The sequence below is a fragment of the Pteropus medius genome, unplaced genomic scaffold (assembly GCF_902729225.1).
Source record: "Pteropus medius unplaced genomic scaffold, Ma_sr-lr_union100, whole genome shotgun sequence".
NCBI classification, from domain to species: Eukaryota; Metazoa; Chordata; class Mammalia; order Chiroptera; family Pteropodidae; genus Pteropus; species Pteropus medius.
In genome coordinates, this window is record NW_024340699.1 from 1,277,811 (window position 1) to 1,300,922 (window position 23,112).

At 39.9% G+C, this 23,112-nt stretch overlaps 1 protein-coding gene across 8 annotated transcripts in view; it reads right to left on the bottom strand.

Moving 5' to 3' along the window:
- The window catches only part of EBF1 (EBF transcription factor 1), a 376,947-nt gene that overhangs the window by 23,053 nt on the left and 330,782 nt on the right, over positions 1–23,112 (bottom strand). For all 8 annotated transcript variants that reach the window (XM_039876803.1, XM_039876822.1, XM_039876871.1 and 5 more), the window contains exon 11: positions 10,183–10,271. In XM_039876803.1, the coding sequence (XP_039732737.1) occupies positions 10,183–10,271 (89 nt within the window). The remainder of the gene's footprint in view (positions 1–10,182; positions 10,272–23,112) is intronic.

Genomic DNA, 23,112 nt, shown 5'->3' on the forward strand with positions numbered 1-23,112 from the left:
CCTCATAAAATTAAGGCCCAGAGGTGTTTCAGTAATTTGGGAGGACAGTCTGTGCTTGGCTCTCTGCCCCCTCAAGTGGAAAATAATGTTTCGCGGGATATAGAAGAAAACAGAAACTAAACTACAAGCATCAATCATCGAAGGCACATTGACTTGGGTGATCCCTAAGACAGAAGGACAGTCCTTTTCTGTTACTGCACATTCTCCCAACACCCATTTATCACCAATCTGCTTTGCCTTATCAGGGGATTCACGATGCAATGGGCCCAAATATCGGCGACATAAAATGAAGCAAAATGGCAAAATCACTCCTGATTTAGAAGTGATAAGCACCATCAATGAAATCAGCATTGATTTCATTCACCTCCTCACTCTAGAGTAGTTTATTATAGGGTCCAGATTTTGAACTATGTGTTCAGCTCACTGGCCTTTAAGTTCTACCTCTTCTCCTACTTGCTTCTGAAAGTCTGGGTGACACTACTAATTGGAAAGCTGAAAAGCCAAAAAATTGATTGGGAGTTTCTTGCAGCCCATTTTCCACAGAGCTGGATGCACATAGCAATAACTACTAGTTGTGCTGAGAGGTATTTCTGTGGAGGGTAGTTTTATGTCCCAACTTCCTTTGTGTTTATTCAGCCAAATGGAAAATTCCACAATGGTAGACTTTGCATTCTAAAAAATCATATAATGAGGGCAGTGAGGGAAGGAGTAAAACAAACCAAAATAATACTTGAGCACTGTTTAGTTTCCGATCCTCTGAGACATTCTTCGAATTTTTCATTTTTCTGGTAATATGAACTCGAATTAGAGCTCACCGCAGAGATCATTAGAAACCTTGAGTGTCACACTTTAAACACTCTTTACTCAGAAGAAGCCCTATGACTGAGGAGAGTCAGTTACATTTAGCACGGATATAATTAAACATGTTTCTGTTGAAAGGGGCATTCTCATTATGGCTGAGGGCCACTTTAGAGTAAATTGAAATGGAAAGGAGGAGCATAGATGAGGTGTAGGTAGCAAGTGGTTATTTCTAGGGAGGCATAAAATGCCAAATGTGTAACAATTATATTTTACAACTCTGCATTCTAAAGACTTCATAGTATTTTATTATATATGAAGCTTCAGCTGAAGCTTGCTGAATTGAATGTTTAAGCACACACTCATTGCCTATAGTCTTTAAAGAAAAATATAATTCAAACCACAATCAGAATCTGCAGAAATTTCCAGAGCAAAGGAATGATATATTTTGAAGGGGTCTACTGTCATTCATAGGCTAGCATGCTAGCCTAGTCTAACGTCGACACAGGGAGAACTTCTAAACCTCCTTTAATTTTAAAGTTGATTTTATGTTCAGGTTAGATGAGAACCCTTTTACTTCTCAAATATATTATTATATATCAGCAGGCTGGAGGCACACCAGAAAGCTTTGTCCTTTCTTACAAACATAGTATAGAAGACTTCTGAATCACATGAAATTAAAGCAGGTTGTAAGCTAACACAGCTATATCAACGTAAGACATGCTAACTTACATGATTGACTTTTACAGGGGAAAGAAAGAGGCTGTTTTCAAGCAGCTGTTATTGCCTCAATGGAAAAAAAAAATCAATGAAAGTGAAATGAACAAGAGATTTTGTCTGAGTTGCAGTTAATACCACTGAAGAGCTATGGATATTCAAAGGTCAACAAATAAATTAGCCAGAGTGTTATGAAATGAATGATTTGGCTTATAATTTTATTGAGTGAAAATTGTTCGCTGCCTATTAGACCAGGTAATTTTTATCTGGTGCCTCAATTACTGTTCCGTAAGCAATAATATAGTTGTAAGAGCTGTTGGTTCGATCGCATGACCTCTGAGAAGCTGGCTAGGACAGCTGACTTTACTGTGATGGATAACTAAGCTCACTCTCCACGAGGTGCCAACCCCCACCCCCCTTTCCTGCAAGGGGATCTCATAAAAGAAACATTACAGCTTGATTCATTTTACCAAAATGTTCGACTTTTCAAGTGTCAGCAGTTAAGTATAAATTGGGAAACCAGGTATTCCTGAGAAGACTTATGACAATGGCTTTTCCCCTCTCTTCTTGGTCTCCTGGCATTCTCTTCGAAATGGTGTCATGGTAATTGGTGAATGGGAGCCTGGGGTGCTTCCCACCACAAATGCAGTGGAAAATGGTGTCTGCACCCTTGTGAACATGACCTGCTCGGAGGTACAGAGCTGAACTTGGTAACCTCCGGCTGGCTCTTCTGATTCCAATTCATTGTACTGGTTTAAGACCAACGCGCTGGGTTAGGTCCTGCTGAGTGGCCTTGGAAATCGGCTTTCTGATCAGGATAAAAGTCTCTGCTTAAAGAGGACGCTATGGGCAGAGGTGCTTTTTTCAGGGATAGGTTGTAAAGTCAGCACATGAAACAAAAACTGCCTAGAGTCAAAATTACCCTTGAAAATCTTTTAAGTCGCCAAGGCCTGGGCTCTTAGAAACACACAAGGCAAATATTAACTACTTCTGTTTCTCTTTGTCTTTTTGGCTGTGGCCCCCCTCTCTTTGGGGCGAAGGAGAAAAATACCAGGTTTGAAAGTAAAAGGACCACGGCATAAACAAAAAGATGTGTGTTTGTGTGTGTCCACGTACGTGTGTTTGGTGTGTGTGTGTATACAAACATACTTGTGTATTTATGGTTTTGGACAAGTACGTAGAGTTAAACTTGAGTACGTGATCTGTGCATGCTGGAACTGTGCTATACTACAAGGATATCTAAGGAAAGCAAAAATATAGTTGGCTTTTGCTTCTTAAATTGTTGAACAACATCAGTTATCATACGGACCTCCGGATAGACGATATCTGTAAATGATGACTCCACGGCTTTACAGATAGTCCTTACTATAACTGCAATTAAAATCCACCGCCTCAAGACTCCTGGGGCTCACTCTCAACACTCCAATGCTTGATCGAAGTGTTACTCAAGACTGAAGACAGTGAGCAAGGCTGAAGACCTCTCGGCATTTGTGTTCCTAAGGGCTTCGGTCCTTAAGAAGAGGGTGTTGGACGTTTGGGAGGTAGAAATGAGTTAGCCCCTTGTTTCTCCTGTGACTTCTTGAACTAATGAGTAACACTATCCAATGCTCTTGTCCGTGGGGTGTAATATGAAGTAGGTTAAACTGAATCCCGGCCCCGCCTCCCCCATCAAGACCTCAGTGCTAAAAAAGAACTTGAAAGAGGTCCAGAGTTCAGCTACTGGAATGACTGTTATTACAAGTTCTACCACAATGACTCTGAAGCTAAACAGAAAAAGAATTATCTCCAAGGTTTGTGTGGGTATGTTTTTAACCCTTGCTGCCACTTTTGTCTGGACCAGCCATTAGTAAGGCCACCTTGTCTATGCTGCCACTTCCCTGTTCCTCCGGCCAAACTTGAGGGATTTTTTAAATTGGCTTGCAAAATTGCCTGTTTCCTTAAAATTCCCTTTTCTTAATTCTAGGACACAGTGCTTAGGGATACTGATTCTGGAGTCCAATAGAGTTGGCTCAAATCAATGCTCAGCTACTTATTAGCATTGTAAACGCAGGTCTCTATTTCCTCATCTCTAAAGCAGGGTTAATACCAGCACCTGGCTCAGCAGACGCATAGTGAGTGCTTATGGAGCAGTAGTCAGCAATAATATTGATAGCCCTCACTTAATTTCCAGAGAACTTGAGCAAATTCCGTGCATTCTTAGAGTCAATGTGTCTCATGTGCCTTGAGTACTTTGTGAGATGCGATCTTATTTGCAAAACACTGCGGAAGATTCTGGAGGGACTACTGGTGAGGACATCTGGTGAGGTAGAACACCTCCATTTACCAGCTGTGTGAGCTTGAGCAGATTACTTGTCCTCTCTGAGCCTCCATTCCCTCGCCTCTAAAACAGGCTTGACACAATAATGACAAGTAGAAAACTGACTGCCAACTAAGTCAGTTAAAGACAAATAATTGAAAGAAGTGAGATATTTAATTCTTATGGGGGTCTTGGGCCTTTTTAATGAAGCTACAGTCTCTTTCCTCAGAAAAATAATATGTAAATATGTGTGTGTGTGTGTGCGTATTCATAACACACCCCCACACACCCATACACACAAGAGTCTATATATAATTTCAGAGGTGCATAGATCTAGGCTAAACTCCCTTGAGGAAAGAAGCATGAACTGTAAGGGACAGCAAGCCCCTACACTCTATAAAAATGGGGAAGTGGAATTTGCCTGTAAATTTTCTGGCAGATAGAGAGGAGAGATGAGGAAAATGTACTGCATTCCATAGTTTGTGATTTTGACCAGAGGATAGAGAAAAAATGTTTTTAGGAATCAAACTCGAGTGTGCTTTGTCTAAGAGTTGAATATACCGTGTGAGTTGGTTTTGTTTCTATATTTGTTTGTTTGAGTCACTTTGGTTCCTGAGTATAATGATAACAAAATTTCTTCAAATTAAAAAAAAAAACAAATCAGTGAATAAGATGAGAGACGGTGGCCAGTATCACAGTGTGGAAGGTGGAGAGGTGGAGTTTTTCTTCATTCTTTTCTGAATCCCTTAGTCATCCCCTTTTCTGCTAACAGGCAATACGGTTATGCAGAGATTTCTTATTTGTATTTTCACTGATGCAATTGCAGGTTTTGAATTACCGATAGTCTTTGCATAAAGACTAAAACAATAAAAATATAATTAGAATACATTGTATACAGCCAACTCCAGTTTTATTTTGCCCCAGCTCTGTATTTATGATAAATCACTATACGCAAACGCTCTTTAGGGAGGGTGATTTGGGGTCTCGTCTCTCCATTGAGCAAAAACAGTGCCTGTGACGAGAGTCTGAATTTCAATTCTGCTAGTGTACAGTTGAACTGAATAATATTTGGCACAATGCAGTACACAACCGAGCCACTAAATGGCTGATTTACTAAATTATTATTAGATGAGCCCTTGCTGTTCCAAATGAAAGTGCAGTCACTGTCTTCCTTCATGGTGTGTTCAAATTGTTCTGTGTTTAAATATTCAGCATGAGGCTAATGTGAACTGATGAACTGAGACCATAAACATTCACTTTCAATACAGATAGAGCGACAGAGATGCAACATATCATGTGGCCCACGGAGGTGAAAATGATTTATATTTAAGGATGTTGCTGCCTACTTCCATTACTTTAAGGTACTCTTAATTAGCATGGTGTTGGGAATGACTAATTCCCATGTACAGGAAGAGCAGGCTCAGGGAGGCTGAGATTTCTTCATGTGCCAGTGAAAGAGAAGCTGCCGTGAGGATTTGCTGCCTGTAGTCTCAGAACCTTGAGTTTTATTCGGGACAGGCTGCACTGCCCCGGCCGAGTAACGTGTCTGCCGGAAGAACCGTGGTTTTTGACATTGAATGCTTTTCTAGACCTACGCAGCGGGTCTACAGTCCATCCTCACTACCATCCACCCCTCTGCAAACCCATATCTACTACATGGCCGCTCTGGCACCTCACCCTCCGCCTCACCAGCTTCTTTACTGACACCTGCTGGAATGGAGAACACTCCTCTGCTCCTTGGACAAAGATAACGCCTCCTCTCTTCTCCCCTCAGAGGGCAGTTATAGGCAAGCACTTAAAATACTGTGATCACTTACAGTAGATTAGAATTTTTTATTGGTGCCATGTTGCCATAACAACACGAAGACAGCAGATGACTTAAGCTAAGCTTGCAAAGCAAAAGGCTGCTCATCTGGCAGTTAAAATGAATACAGTTCATTTCACAAGTTTCCCATATGGACTCTTAGTGTATGGTAATGAGGAGACCATATGGTGAGAGAAAATGCACTGAGAACAATTGGGCTGAGTGGGAAGTTGGGAGAGAAAACCCTGGTGAGAGATTCTGGTGTGTGTGCTCTCCAGGTTCAAGGTTTGGTTGAGGTTTGCTTGGGTTTTGCTTGGGATGGTTGTTTTCCATAGGGATTTTGCATTTCTTAATCCATTCCTTAATATTTCGGCTGTGTGAAATGACAAACATCTTGCAAATTTTGCAATATCATTCATCACAAACTGTCAGCAGTGTTTGCAAATCTGACTTGCAAGATCTTTTAAATGTGTTGTTCTTAAAAGGCAACAGTACTAAGTTTTTAGACAAAGTGCAGGAAAATTTAAGCACTTCTGACAAGCAGAAACATTAACAGTAATCATTTTAAAAACACTCACATCTTTTGCCTGCATGTTTAGCTGTAAATAATGCTAGAATGTATAAAAGCTTTAAAGTAAAAATGTAATAAATACTTTTTATTATGTTTCATAAAAGAAAAAAATGCTGTGAGGCACGTATAGGTGTTATCTATACATGCAAATGTATAGAGATGGATAGTTCCCACTCTCCTCACTACTAACCAGACTGGAGACCAGGGAGGACAGCTTGAAAAAGGCTCTAAAGTCAATTCTGTACTATACATGCTTCATAAAAGATGAATATAAATGCATTAGTTAGACACGGTGAGCTAAATTAGAAGGTCAGGCAGGGCTGGGAGGGCTGAAAAATCACACAACCAATGAGTGTAATTACTCTTTTTTAAGTCTATTAAGTGGTGTTGTTCTATCAAGGCTCAGGGGTATAGGACATGAAGAACAAGATAAAGTAATGTGTATTTATTACTCCCACTGGATCAATTTACCAGATATTTTCAGCTCCATAAAGCAAAATACACAAATGCCGCCTTTGTTACTTTTCTCAAACTGCTTTATTTTCTCCAAAAGAGGGACTGGCTCTTGGAAAAAAAAAAAAAAAAAACATTTTTTTTTTTTTTTCGTTTGCCCTGTGGAGGTCTCCACACCAACTCGTCGGTGGGGAAATGAGAGAAAGCTGGTGAGAGTTTGAGTAGGATGGGGGTTGGGGTGAAGGCCAGGGACAGGAGAGAGACGCTCATCTCAGGGCGGAATGATGTGGGTTCCCAGATCTAAGGGGAAAGTGGGAACGCGATGCAGTGGTGACGATGAAGCTTTTAAGCCCAAGGACCTGGGTTCAAATCTGTTTCCCATTCTCTAGTTGTGAAGTTGTAGGAAGTCACCAGCCCTCTGGGAACTCTGGCTCTTGTGAAATGGGGAGCACCCACCTTGCAGGCATTTGTCATCCCCACTTACTGATATGTGCCAGATAGAGCTCTTTGCATAAATTATCTCATTAATGCCCAATGGCAACAATATGGGACAGCTGCTTTATGAAGGAGAAAGCCTCATTTGGGAAGGTTGAGTCGCATGCACTGAGCAGGGGTCTGACCTGAGAGCCCTCTGTCTTGACCTCTGTGCTCTTCAAAAACCACAGCTGGCATCAAGTAGATGTTCCCTGCTTCCTGGGAATCTACTGCTAACCCAGGGAATGCCAGCTAGGCTCAGGGTCTGCTCTCACTGCCTGTGCCCTCACGCTCGCTCAGCATCAGGAAGACACCCAACAAACCGAAGGGAGATGGAGACGCTGCTGGCCTTCCGAACGGAGGGCGCTCCTTGCTCAGCGTTTCCAGATTGCATTATGCACTTCAGCACCTCGGAGTTTGGGATTGGCCACAGTCCCGGTACCCCTCGCCTCTACCTTATAAGAAAAGTCAACTTTTCCTGTGTGCATATGCAAAAGGAAACCAAAAAAACATCCAGGGTTAGCATAATTATAGTATTTTAAATTTGTGTGCACAGCAGCTATCACTAATGGTGACTTTCAGGGATGAAATAATTTACAGAGAAGGATTCAGCTTGCTCCTGTTCTCTCATTTGGTAAATGGGAATGATGTCTGCTTCTCTGACTTCTCCCACAAGAGGGGCTCCAATAAAACAAAGCATGTATAAGCTCTTTGAAAAAGCACAAGCCAGTATACAAAGGCATATTATTATGGAAAGTTGTCTGCCTGGTCTTTGGAGCAGTTTCATTTGACAGAATATGTGGGTGGTTGTATGAATCTAGCTTTGTCTATTCGCAAACACATGGGTTTAATAAAGTGCAGTTTGTTTTTTAAGGTGTGTGGTCCACGGCTCACTGAAACACTCCTGTTTGACAAACACTGATCATGATTCTAAGAAAGGCGGAGCCCATTTTCATCCCCCCAACAATGGACAGCAGAGGCATAAATCTCCCAAGTCCACAGGAATACCTCGTGCTGGCTCCATCCGCTGCTTCCTGGCCCTGCTCTTGAACTCTTGCTCCACCTCAACATTCAGAGCCAAGAGGACAGCCACTCTGATCTGAGTCACACAGAGAGCTTCCTGAGGTGGGCTCCAGCCAAAGTCTTGGCACGATTAAGTGGTAGATGCAAGCTGTGGAGTGTTTCCTTAACACACAAACCCATTGTGTCCTTGATTACTCTTCCCAAACCCAGGAAAAGGGGGCTGGGAACCTTACCACCAGGCCACCAGGGACCAAGTGACACGTGCCTGTGCTATTTGTTCAATATTTCTGAACGTGATATGCTACTGTAAAATGTTTTTAAAAGTAAGCACACAAAACTCAACCTTATATTTCTATTTTCCTTCTTTCTTTGTGAATAAGAAAAGTACTGCTCAGCTTCTTTAGACCTCAACCTTAAACCAGATTTATTTTCTACTTTTCAGTAAATATTTACAGAGTAGCCACTGTGGGTCAGATGCTGTGCCTAGCGCACCTACGGGATTACCTGATACCCATGGAGTCGGCATGATTCTGTCCCCATTTCATAGATGAAGAAGCTGAAGCACAGAAGATACATCTTTTACCCAACTACTCACCAGGGTTAGATTTCCTGCTCTGCTGCGATTGGATGGAAGAGATCTCAAGGCCCCTGCCCCCCCCTCTCGCCTCCCAGCTGCTCTAACTTGCTGGCAAATCATCAGAACTACCTTTAGTTGAGTAGTAAGTGGCTGATGTGGAAACTCCATGGCAGGCTGTGTGGTTCTCCCCAAGGTCTAGGTAGAGGAGAGGTGCCTTTGCTCGTCACACTACTTCCTGTCTTTGGGCAGCAGTGTCCCCCTCCCGCAACCTACGGGCCCCCTGCATCTGTACACCGGTTGTGGGTAGCTTTCTCCTGGACGAGCCTGTCCTGACAGGTGGCTCTGCCTCCCGGGGCAGCCGGCATGCAGGTGGAATTTGATGACGAACTGATCCCCTGAAGAGGTTTGCTGAGCTAGGAAGGATGCCAACTTCATTTTTATAAGGACTTTATGAGGAGAAATAAACCTGGAAGTGACATATCCCTGGACTTATGTGGCAAGGAAAGGACCTCTCACCTACTCATTGAATTTATAATAGTTTTCAGGGTGCAGTGAACGAAATTTTGTTTTGCTGTCAGTAAACAGTGAATGGTAGCTCAACGAGGTCTGCACTTTGAACTTCTTTGGCAGTTAGCTGCCTCGCAGAACTTAGGTTGCACTTTTATTAAATGTACCTGTTCTGTTGTGTGTAGTGTTGTGCGTAGTGTGTGTAGTGTTGTCTGTAATGCGTGTAATGTTGTGTGTAGTGTTGTATGTAACAATCTCTCACACACAGGGTGCAGAGGTTGGAATTTCCCTAATACAGACAAGTTCAAGTCAATACATGTGGATTTCCTTCTTTCTTCATTGGCAATTAATAACATATGAATTTTTGATTAATTTCTCACCTTTGTGCCTTATGTCCCTACTAGGTGGGATGACTCTGGAAGGAAGAGGCTGAAAGGAAAAGGCTCTTGCAAGACAGAAATGTCTACCAATGTTTTCTTTTGAGTTCTAGCTATTCTCCCCTCACCAGGGCTACGCATGGATTTTCATGTAGGTAGAAAAGCAGTATTCTTCTGCATCTTGCGAGTGGGGATGACGTAGTGTTTAATAACCTGGACTTTGGAGCCCGGCTGTATAGGTTTGAATCTCATTTTAGCAATTTACATACTGTATGACCTTGGGCAAATGATTTAACCTCTCTTTGCTTGATTATTTTCTTCTCTAAAATATAGATGGTAATAGTACCAACCTCAGAGGATTTTTGAGAGGAGCAAATGACATAATATTTGTAAAAACAAGTACAATATTACCCGGCGTATGAGTGCTTGCTACTTTTTCTATCACTTACCTTATAGTACCAAACACACGCACAAAAATACTGAGTTGCTTCTCTATGAACTAATTTTTATCAATGGCAAAGTTTTCTGCCAATCACCCAAGCCCAAATTTTCAGAGACCATAACCCAAAGAGGAGGTGTTCTGACCTTTGGCAAACGCTCAGGGTCGCCAGGGTGCCGGGGAATGACCTTCTGTAACCTCTGGAAACCGTAATCGATGGTGGGTTCATTGAGAGCTGCAATGAAGAAGTCACACAATTAGAACAATTTCAGGAAGTAAATCGGAACGTGATTTGAAACACTGGTGGTGTAGAAACAACTGAGAAGTCCAAAGATTAATGATACCTCTGAATTACATTATGAAACAATCAGACAAGTTGTTCCCTTTCCTGAACATTTCCACTGTCTATTTCTCCCATTTACCATCGTGGGGAGTGACTCGCTCAAAAGAACAAGTAGTAGCAGGTCTTGAACTTTGCCTTTCTGGCCAAATTCTATATTCCTGACATTATTGAAAATAGAAAGTAAAATGGTATTTGATGTGAGGTTTTAGGATTCACTTTGGTCAGAAGCTGAGGTCAAAATGTTCACAGGCTTGTCCGAAGGTATCTACAGAGAGTTAAAGGTACTTGCTTAGTTGCAGAATCTCTAGTGACAGCTGATACACTAACCCAGTGCCTTCTGGGGCATTTAAGCCTGCAGGTGTGGCAAGGGGCCGAGGAGATGGGTCTTCTCAGCATAGAGAGCCTATTCTACCCTTAGTAGAGTCTGCAAAGAGACAAGCATTGATAATTCCCCTATATACAACACATCTAAAACGACAGACTGACACCAACATCAGTATTATTTCAGGAGAAAAAAAAAAAACAGCCTCTAAGGAGCACGAGGTTAGAGCAGCTGGATCTCCCACAATTCTTAAAAAGACTAAAAACCAAACCTGTAATAATATTTGCAGACGATGGGCCTCGTTGTACCCATATTGACTACACCCTCTTCAAAACATCCTTAAATTAAACACGAGACAAAGTGGACTCTGGTCGATCGTTCTCAAAATTCCTCCCTAGGGTATGAAATGTCTCTAGTCGTCCTCACCTGGCAAAGAACAGATGGCAGCCCCATCCTCTACCAGTATCCCCCATATCCTCCAAGTCAAGGGTGGGAAGGTTCTTTTCTTCTTTTCTTCTTTTTTAGTATAACCCAAAGTATTCAACTACATATTTTCTCCCATACTGAACAAAAAGACAGTCTTTGTAGTTCTGACATTGAGCTATACATTAGAAAACAAGTTGCCACATGCTTTACTTAAAATGCATTTCCATTAATCTAAATTTTAAAAGTAAGATTTGTACTACTACTAACTTTAAAAAACTGTATTAAATTCAAATAGGTCCCAAGGCTAATGGAAGCAATTTGTATACCAACCCAAACTGACTGGCCCACTTTTCAAAATACAGGTATGATAATCTCGTGGTTTTAAAAGGACATTTAAATTGAAAGACTGTGAATTTAGTACATAATTATACCAATAGAACCCTTTAACTTGTCAACTTGTAAATCTAAAAGGCTATCAATCATTGCTAAAGAGGAAATAAACCTTAAAATTCCTTGATTGACAGTGCTTACTTTTTATGTAAGAAAAAAAAAGGAAGAAAAAAAAAAAGGCTGCATAAAGTGGCCAGAAATCCATTTACAAAAGTACATTGTTTTACATAGGTGAGTAAAAAGCCAATAATTACACCTCCAAAAGACACATAAATCAGAGTAAGTACTTTTTCCTCACTTGTATATTTTAAGTTAGAGTGAACTTCAGGTAACTTTTTATTTAAAAGATCTTTCCCCAAAATGCAATGCTTATTGAAGTTGTTAATAGAGTAGCATTTTCATTTCATATAATGTAATCATTTTTGCAAATATAAAATTTAGCTATGTTTCCGGGTCCCACACCCACCCCGAACCCCCCGCTTCCAAAAAGTAAACTTTCAACCTGTCTCTTGTGGAAATTAACTAAAATTACACCCAGGTGTACCAAATCTCTCTCTCTCTACTAGTATGTGAGTTAAGGCACAATATTGATCATTCCTCCCATTTTATGATTACTTTCTAAACCCTTGAGAAGAATTCTTTTTTCAAATTAGACTTGTAGAGAAAAAAATCATAGGACTCTTTGTGCAGGGAACCTGTTACTTGTAAAATTCATGGTATTTAATCAAGAAATGCATGAGGGCAACAGAAATGAGCACCTACGTTTAATTACTATTTGGTACCCATAATAGTAATTATCAACAAAGAAGTAAAACAGCTTTAGACAATTAAATGCATCATTTCAATATTGAAGACATCATTCAGCATCCTGAAAATTCTAATTCTTGGTTTTATTCTTCAGTCTAAGCCACCAATAAAATTTGAATTGCTGACCCACCCCTTCATGTGTCTGCATAATGAATTAATTCCTACTGTGTCACAACCATGGTTGTGAATTGAATGACTATCTGATGTATCTGGGAGGCTGTGTTTCTTGGGCCATATGGCCAATGCACAGCAGAATGACTGACACTTAATACCTGCAATTAAAAGAACCAATTCAAATATCACATGGAACGAATAGCTAAAGAACTGAGAAGTCATTCTGCTGCCACAAGAAGTAACTGAATTAGAGACATTATACTCGTTATTCAAAGAAAAATAAGCATTTACTCTATGGAAGTACCTTATGTGAGAAGAAATATCTCAGATAGTAAGACAAAGGCTTTTAATTTATTTCCCACACATTTATGATTTGCTCTATGCTCATATCTTGAAATATGTTAACCTGCCCTCAATTCAGGTATTGACTATTACAATGCAATTGTCCAGTGCTGCACACAGAGATAACACTAAAGATATGCAAGACAAAGCTCAATGTCTTAAATTCAAAGCTGCTTGATGATTCCTCTGATTCCATTAACCAGAGAAAAAAAATGAAACCAATTACTGAGGGAAAAGAAGCATCTGATAGAGAGTCTATGAAAAAAGCCTGAAAATATGAAATATCTAAAGAGAAGGACAGTTAAATTATGGCGTACCCATGGAATGGAATATGACACAGTCATCAAAAGCAATGCCAAAGGGGGAAAAAGGTATATACTGACATAATATACTGCTAGGTTAAAAAGCAGATTACAGGAGCACACGTACAGTATGGTTTCTTTTTAAAAAAATGAACATACAGAGAATAAAGAAAACGTGTCTGCATATAAACTGCCCAACAGTAATTATTTCTAAGATATGAGTCTTAAAGTACTTTCTTTCTTCTCTTTGGCTGTGCATTCTCTAAATTTTCCACAATGAACATATATTACTTTTATAATCAGAGAAAAAGGTTAAGAGCAAGAGATTATTGCCGACATGGAATTTGACCTGCTTGTATAAAGTAATGACATAAGAAACTATGCCTTAAAAGGGGTCTGTATACCCTTTAATAACCTTGCATAGGTTATTACAGACCATAAGAAAAATAAGTAGTATACTTTTAGCCAGTTGTATAAATATGTGACTATTCATAAACTCTCTGAAAATCAACAGAGAAGGTAACGGGGAGGAATCATAAAGAATGGTATATTTATTTCATCAGTGAGGGTAGTTGTACCTTAGGGACATACATCTACCCTGCAAGAATGTAATATAAAGTTAATCCTTCAACAAAGTGACCTCATTGTATTCAGGCACAGGGCTCAGGGGACACCAGTAGAAATGGGACTAATCAATTTTTTTCCTCTAAAACTTGGGACAATTCTGAGAATCGGGTAGAGAAAGGGGAAAAAAAACTTAATTGGGCATAATTAACCACAAATAAAGAAGCATGAGCATTTTAGGTTGAAAAAAGAAAAAACAGATGAAGCTGTAAATTGCAAAAGGAGTGAAGTGATGAGAACAGCCTACGCAGCCCCGCTCCCAAACGCCTAATCCACACTCCTTGAACAGGGTTTGAGAGGGTATCAACTTAAACCAGTTAGGGCTGATAATAGAATAAGGGAGACTCACAGGCTTAGAAAAATCCATAATCCCAAATAAGAAAAGCCTCAATTTTTAAGTGATCAGAATGAAATGGGACCAATGTGGGCATTTTAAAAATTCTACAAGATAATAAATTTTCCATTGCTGCAACAATCATTTTTGGGACCTACCATGTGTCCAGACAGCATTTGCAGGAATTGATTGTTTTGTATCAGAACACCATGAGCCCCTTAAAAATAAACTTTCCGCAAGGCATCAGTAATCCAACCCAAAAAGACAGGTGAACTACTTGAATTGTAGAGTCAGAACACAGCTCCACCTCTCACAACCAGGCTTCCCTCCTGCTCAAGAATCCATTCGCTTGCCTCTCTGATGGTCAGATGATGGGTCGCCACCTCTGCTCCTGTTTCTGACATGGCCCTCACTAGAGTCACACTACACTTAAAGAGGACACATGGATTTACAGAGTGATCGGGTCATTGGGGAGCCACAAACATTTGAATTCATGATGTCTTCCACTGTTCTGTTCAAACTTAGAGGTAGACACATCCTAGCTGAATAAGCCTAGCAGGTCCTTACGGAGCTGTGTGCGTACACTACGGTAAGTCAGAAACTTGCCTAAAAATGCAGACAAAGCAAGATCAAATGTTTCTACACACGAGAGCAAGCTCGCAGGGCAGACATAGCTGAGATTTCAGAAAGGTCTTCTCACTCACGGCTATGGTATGATACCGGGGATTGAGTATTAGTAGGAAGCACGAAATATATGCGTGAGGCTGGCATTTCAGCTTCCTCGGAGTCATTTGTTTTCAAAATGTAAAAGTTAATTAAATGGTTATTTAAAAAAGTCAAGCCGCTTCATCTGGCCCTGTGTTAGGACTGCTTATAAAAGTCTTTGGGTCCCTTTGCAATGTCCCGATCTCGGACACTCCCTGAAGGAAACCAGGCACTTTCTATGCAGAGCCCTCCTCCTGTGGGCTTCAACGGAGGACCTGGTCAAGACAGACAGCTCTGTTATATGGAACTGCTGTTTACAGTGTCCAAATTTTCGTGCAGTGTGAAATGCTATATGCAAATACAATTGAGAAAAATACAACTATACTAAGGACAAGATCACCAACTCCATGCAAAGCAGCTGATAATGAGTAAATCCTAACTAAATGTATATGCGGATTGTGGCCTTTTCAAACCTTTAGTCTTTTTTTTTTTTTTAATCCACTTCACAAACACATCAAATAAAGAAAAGTCTCTTTGAGGGGATTTATTTGCAAATTAAAATCATGTAGTCAAGACTGATACATTCTCAGTTATGAAAACTGATTTTTCTCTTTTCGGAGTTTACTTCTAGAGAAATCGTGTTCCGTCCTCCTTAACGTCTTGACTACTTATTCCCGGAAACCGTGGAAATGGGAGGCTGGAGGGCTGTGTTCCCAGCATCGGGGGAAGCGCTCCGGGTGCCATTCCAACATTAGCGCACAGAGTTCCCCTGCTTTTATAGCTCCGCGACTCACTGCAGTGTTTTAACATATTTCTGGGGTTTTAATTTCCTTTTTTTAATGGTTGTGTGACATGATGTCATTTTGACTGGAAATAAAAAGAAATGCAGATATTAGGAAGGTCATATTTATATTCTGTTGCCATTTAATGTCCAAACAAATAGCTAGACTCTATGCCAAGTAATAAATAAAACCTCCTAGCAGAGGCAATGATAAAACCAGCACCTGGGTCTCCAGCCTTCCCTGGTGACTACTCTGTGTTTGAACTAAGGGAGCATTTCCCTTCAAGGCAGAGCCATTCTGGGCATGAGAGTTATTACATATGTGTTAGGCAGAGCCTTTTTGTTCCATAATGGCCCCACTTTTCCCCCAGTCACTAAATTAACAACCAGAGGTAGACAATAAAACAGCAAGTTATCTTCATGAGCCTATCTTTAAGACCGACTTCAAAATATAGAAACCAAAAAATCAACCAGAAACTTAAACAAGAGCCAGAAATATGGTTAATAAAGAAATCTGTTCTTTATGCCATCAAAATGGCATTCCCAGCCATTTTGGATATTTCATTGCTTGCCTAGATGTTTAGTGCACGAATGGCATTCGGGGTCATCTCTTCAGTAGAAGGGATCCATTCCCTAAGAAACCTAAACCCAAGCCCTTGCAAGTGAAGGCCCTGCTTTCAGTGTGAAATGCATTTCCAGCCTGGCCCTGCCTCAGAAGCCAGTGAGATCCAGGGGAGCTTTGGGAAGAAGTTCATTGAACTGCAGAAAGCTGTAACTGAACCAGAAGGGTGTCAGGACGAAGCCAGCATGGGCAGAATCTACCTACATAGGAGCCAAAGGAAATTTTCCAAACTGGCTTTGAACATGCTCTGACTTCTTATTTGTAGTCTTCAAACTTCTTGATGTGTGGCAACAATTATGAGACTCAAAATGCAAGCGAAGGAAGTAAAACCTTTCTCCACTGAAGGTACAGTCATTTGGCTGGTGTGGCTAATTCCTCTTTACGAAGTGTGGAGCCAGAGCATGGAAGGTAAAGACTGAAGAGAGAAAGGGAGCTGGGAAGTAGATGAGAGCCCAGGAGGACGAAAGGCAGGGGCACTTGGAGAAAAAGATGCTAGACCCTAAGGACCATCACTTGGAATACAAAGAAAAGCGTGTTTGGAAATTAATAACTCTTCCAGAAGCAAAAGCAATCAAGAGCAGGAAGGAAGAATTAAGAGGGACTTTCTTTTGTTTTTCAAAATGGAAATAGCTTTACTGTTTTTCTAAGTTTAAAGAAATACATTCTTATTATATAAAAATTACAAAAGAAACACAAAAAAGTGGGAACCCCATAATAGCCCCACTTGTACATAATCTCTATTTATATTAGTATGTATGCTTTCACACATCTTCACAATACTGTTTTATATAAATATAGATTATATACCTATTTATATCCACTACACTCTTTTTAATGGTTTTATTATTATGGTTTTATTATATGGATGACCATAATTTATGTAACAAATGCTCTGTAAAAAGGGATGTATGTTTTTTCCCAAAATTTTCAGATTTAAGAGTGCTATCATCAATAACACTCAAGAGAAATTCTTGGATATAAGAAGAGACACATTTCAAGTCTTTTGATACATATATTTCCTAACTATCTTCATAAAATTTACACCAATTTATACTTCAACAGATTACTTTTAAAGATATCCGCAAAAGAAAACTAATTTTTTAAGGTTTTTACATCCTGAACTCAATTATTCTCTAACCTATAAGGACCTCTGAAGGTTTTATAGACGTGAAGGATCACAGTAGCTGCTTGCAGAGGTGTCATTTTAAACATACCCCGAGATCACATCAGGCCCTTTTGCCAGTCATACCACAGTGCTTTATGGGTACTATCTCACTGGTTCCTTCACTATGCTCTTGACATAGTCAAAAATCATTACTCCCAGTTGGAAGGTGAGAAACTGAGGCACAGAAAGAGCCAGCTGCATAAATCAGACATGTTTTCTGTACTATTTCAAAATTACTACTTTATTTTAATATTAATGAATCTCTATTTGTGGCGTTATTGATAAGACCTGCTACCAAATCAATTAAACTGCTACTTTTATTCATTGAACATCTATGAGACAGAAATCCAATACTAAGAAGAATCCTTGTTCCCAGACTCCTGACTTCATGCAAGTGAACAAGTCACTTGGCCTGACTTCTTACTCAGAGCTCACCATGTCATCCAACAGAAACCGGTTGGGGAGGCCATCCTGGTATCTGAAACTTGCCTCACAAATGATCAAGAAGCTGTGTTTTCTACCTCATCAAGTTCTCCTTCTAGGTCTGACTTGGGCTCTCAAAAGTTGATTTGTCTTTTAGGAGAAATAGACACAAAACATCTAGTTGATATTTTCTAGAAGACCTTTGCTGAAAAGTCACTGGCAGAAGTGGGGGCATCTCTGCATAAACAGACCCCTTTCTTGCCCTGAAGGGTTACAGTCTATATCTAAAGCAGGAAGTAGGTGAATGCACAATAGTTAATGAAGAGTGTACTGCTCTCTGATTGTAATAAAGTTGACGAGAAAGGTGCCCCTGTTATCGGTATGATGTGTTCTGAACAGCTTGGCCTTCCAGGAGCCTTAATTTAGGTTTTAAATTTGATGCAAGTTTAAACCCCTCAAGCAAACAGAAACTTGAAGATCTTCATGAGTGTTTTTTGTTTGTTTGTTTGTTTGTTTGTTTGTTTTGCTTTCAATCTTTTTCATTTCAGATTTTTTTAAAAATTGGGATCATTTATGATTAGGTTTCAAAGCCAAATATGCTCATTTGAACAAGAAGAGGATGTTTTTCACTGTATAATGGATGATGGTGCTTAAGTACTGAAGACCAACACACTCTGTCTCTCTTTCTTAACGTTTAAGGATAAATCCATAATTTTCTCCCCTGCTGGCATATCTTCTGATATAACAAGAGTAATATTCCTTCTATAATTGTTCTTCAGATCGCTTCCCAAAGAGTTTTGACAATAACTGTTATCAAGGGGGTAAAATCACTCAGCCTGTCTGATAAACATGTTTTCGTGCATTCCCACCCCAGCGAGCGCTTGACACCATACTTTTATCATCCAGTGTTTGTTCAGAATGAGCTTAGAACAGCAATTGCCGGGAATAGGCAGGCGATAAACCGCATTGATTTAACACATCTTGTTTTCAATCATGCTTGGATTTTCTGAGCACGCATTTTTCCTGTACTCTGGCTTGTAGCTTTTATCTGACGAGCTGATCCCTTTTCACTGGAAAATGAAAAGGTCGCACAATAAGACACGGTTTACTGGAACTTGAACACGCACCAGGGAAAGTATTTTAGATAAATACTGTCAGACATAGTGGAGCTGAATTTCAACAACACAATTGCTAAACAACAATACTTATTACTCTCCTACAACAAGCTACCAGCAACTTATGGCTCTCAGCGGGGAACAGCACCGAGTCAGGCTCCAAAGCTACGAAACCCTCCTCTGAGCCTCGTGCTAACCAAGCACAGAGTTCTGGGCTGAGGTCCTACTTGGGATTGTTAATATCTCAGTTTTATGAGACAACCAGAACACCACTCCCACTGCTCACAGACTTGTTTCGTCTAAACCAGTGGACAGGTTTCGGAAGAGTTGGATAATGAGGTTATAGCAGAGCTCTGCAGACCGTCAGGTTGAGACAGGGAAAAATCCCAAGAAAAGTGAAATAAAAGTGACTCCAAATCATCCATTAATTTGACTAATAAAATAGGAAAGTACTTGTAACTTGCAGATATTAGACGATTAAGCAATTATTTGGTAATATTTTAATGGAGTCAAAGAAAACTTACAAGTAGGCTATGTAGAGAGCTACAATGGCCTTGCAGATAAGCCTAGACATTTTTATCAGTCTAAATTCCAACCCTAAATAGCATCTTGATGTAAAATAAATGAAATCAGGCTTTTTCAGTATTGACCTAGCCTGAGTGATTATTATTGCTATGTATCATTAGCACTAGACTCAGCCAGAAAGTCTCCGCTACCTGAATATCAGAGTATGGAAAATCCTTTTTTTCTAGCTTTAACATACATACATTCTGGGTATAACTTCATTCATTGTCTATATGTAGTTAGACTTTATTAACTACTTATGTTCAAATAGTTTAATATTTATATTCTAACAACTTACTAACCATTTGAAAAAAAATAAAAAGAAATTGGAAGAGAAAATATGTAACATTTTTATTTCACACTAAAATGAAAACAGCAATTTACTAACGGGGCATGTGCTCCCATTGGGTACTGCCTGACTTCTGAAACCTTAGAATAAGATTGGACATCACCACTCTCTTTTCTATTATTCCATATTGATTTTCAGAAAACACTTCTCTTTGACCACAGGAACTGCTGAAAATTCAGCTTTGCAAAGCTATGACACCATTGAAGGGAATGCAGTCCAATCTAATGGTGAGCTATGAACTAGCTAGAACTAGTAGCTTGTGTGGCATCTGACTGACTTAAAATATCACCTGTTTCCCTCACATTTAAAATACCCAGTGGCACACTGGTAAGTCAGCAGGGACACGTTGGTGCATAAGTTTAGGAAACATGGATCCACTCAGAAGTATAGAATTAATTAAATGCTAAGATGCTACAAGGATCCATGGTATTCATTTGTTGTGTCTTTTCTTCTTTTAATAATAATTATAACAGCAGCAGCAGCCAGCACTTTCTAAGGACTTACTATGTGCCAAGCACTTTACATGGATTAACCTATCTAACCTTTACCATAGCCCTAAAAGGGAGTATGATTGTTATTCTCATTACTCAGAGAAGGAAACTGAGGTTTGGAGGAGTTAGATACCTTGCCTAAATCCACAGAGCTGATGAGGGAAAGGTCAGAGATTTAAACCTATGCAGTCTGGCTCCTGCTCTTAACTTCTTTGCTAGAATAGCCAAGTTAAGACAACTGAGAGGCCTGCAGAATAGGTCTCTAATAATTTGGGTTTGCAGGACTTTTTTAATGCTTTTCTTGCTCCTCATATACCCTTCTGTCTGCGATCTAGTCTAGTCCACTTTGTCTTAACTTATGTCCCATGGAAACCTTTGTCTCCTACCCCAGACCTCATTTGACTCCCATTTCTCTTCTTTGGGAATAAGACACAGCTAGATTTGCATTCAGACTACATCACTGACCAGCTATGTGCCTTTTGGAAAGTTCACATTCTTGAAGTCTTCCTTATCTGTAAAGTGAAGATGTGACATGGTATGATTTGTACAGTGCTTAGCACATAATAAATACTCAATAGGCAATTGTTATTACTAATAATAGAATACCTGCTATTGCTAGAAATAGGGGCAGATGCAGGAAATACAGGATTACTTAGATGTATTTACATATTCTCCACTCTCAAGGAGCTCCACAATCTAGAGGAGCAGAAAGACATAAACAGAATTGTAAAACACTGATAATACAATATGAGAGTATAGAATTCTAAGAGAATGTCAACTTTGTTTCACTTGTCCTTGGGGGTTCGGCCTTTCCTCCTCCACTTATGCTAATTTGAAATTACAGTTCAAAAAATTCCACCACTTTTGATTCTCAAATATTACCCTGAAATCGAGCTCTGTCTGTAGTAGGGCAGACTTGTTTTAAAACAATATAAATTTTGTGACCACACAGGAAGAAAAATACGTAGAAGACAGCTAATCAAGATGAGATTCTTTCCCAGACTTAGTATGTTTACATTGTTTAATTATTTTGATAAAATTAGATGCTTGTTGTGTACACGGCCACGTGCTTAAGAAGATGAAAAGAAAAAGAAGTACGATGCAGTCCAGTTTCCTGTGCATCCCAGATGGGGAAAATTCAGTTTGAAAAGTTCTTCTAGGCACTGTGATGTACCCTTGAGAACTGCATAATCCAGTGAGGAGACAGGCCTATAACCAGCTACTTAAAAAGTTACAAAACATTGCTAACATCCTAATAATACACCACACAGAAGAAAGAAAGGATAATTTTTTTATAGTAGAGTCAGAGGAAACGTTTACCAAAGAGGTCATATCTGAGCTGGATGTATAAGGAGAAATAGGATTATTCCTTTGGAAAGGGTGGGAAAAGCATTCCAGGCCAAAGGAACAGCATGAGCAAAGGCACAGAAATATAAAAGGACATGATGTGTTCAGATAAGATTGGAATTTCCAGTTTGGGGAGAGCATAGCTCATAGTGGGTGTAGGATGTTGAAGTAACAGTATTGGCCTTCGGTGCCTTGCTAAGAACCCTATCTGGCAGATGACAAGGAGCTTTTTAAGGTTTTCCGTATCACAGGAGTTGACATAATCAGATTTATATTTCAAAGATATAACCTTAAGAGTCCAATAAAAGATGGATTTTAAAGTCACTACTATTGCAATAATTCAATGGAAAATGAAAGACTGAACTAATGATGAGGTACTCGTGGAAGAAAAGGGAGATTTCAGAAATATTTTAGAATAGAATTTACATAACTTCGGAAACAGGCATGAGGGGTTAGAAAGAGTGGAGGATGACGCTGACACTTCTAGTTCACCTAATAGGGAGACAGAGTCTCCATTTAGGAGCATAAAGAATGCAAAAAGAAAACTATATATGGAAGGAAAAAGTCACGAGTTCAATTTCAGAAGTGCTGCATTTTAGATGTCAATAGGACAACCACATAAAAATGTTTACTACACGCTTGGAAATAAAGGCCTGAAACTAAGGGAAAAGACTAAGGATGGAGTTAGTGTTACGGGCAATGCCAAGATATAGCTGAAACCACTGGTGTGAGGAGAGAACCAGGGACAGACAGTGTGCTACAGAAACACTAACAGTTAACAATAGTTAGAGAAAGATTCAGAGACAAAAAGGACAATGGCAGGTCAAAAAAGTAGAAGGATACCAGGAGAGAATAAAGTCAATGAAATCAAATGGGGAGCTTAAAATGAAAGGGGTTGTCCACACCATCTGGTGCAGCTGAGTGATCAACCAGGAGAGGTCTGAGAAGTTTTTGAAGCAGGCCATTCCAAGATCATGCATGTAGGTGTAAGTGCAGTTTCAGGAGATTTGTGAATGCTTTAGCTCAGAGGCTCTAGTTTTCTTTTATCTCATGCAGTAACCCTCATACGAAGATATGAACACACTAAGTGAGTAAGAGTAGTGGGCAAATCTGCCTGCCCAACAGAAGCTTAGCTAATGACAAGAAGTGTATGAGAAAGTAGAGGACACTCAGTCCCAGATCAGAGTCATCTCAGTCCCCAAGAAAAGTGTAGAACTTTACATGCCTGCAGACAAAAGCTATGGGCCAACCTCACCTTTAGAATCGGTCAGTTCCTGTCAGTAGAGTAGAGAGGCTGAGGATGAGAAGATTGTCCATGGCTCTTGGTTTTTTTATTACTCCCAATCTTGACTCTTCTCTTTGAAGTGGCTAGAACCAAGTTGATGACTTTGAGGCATCCCAATCAGGTTCTATTACTTCTAACCCGCTCTAGCTTGGGACTCATGAACCACTGAGGACTGGGTCTTCTCGCCACAAAATACAAACAAAATACATTTGTATATGTGACCAG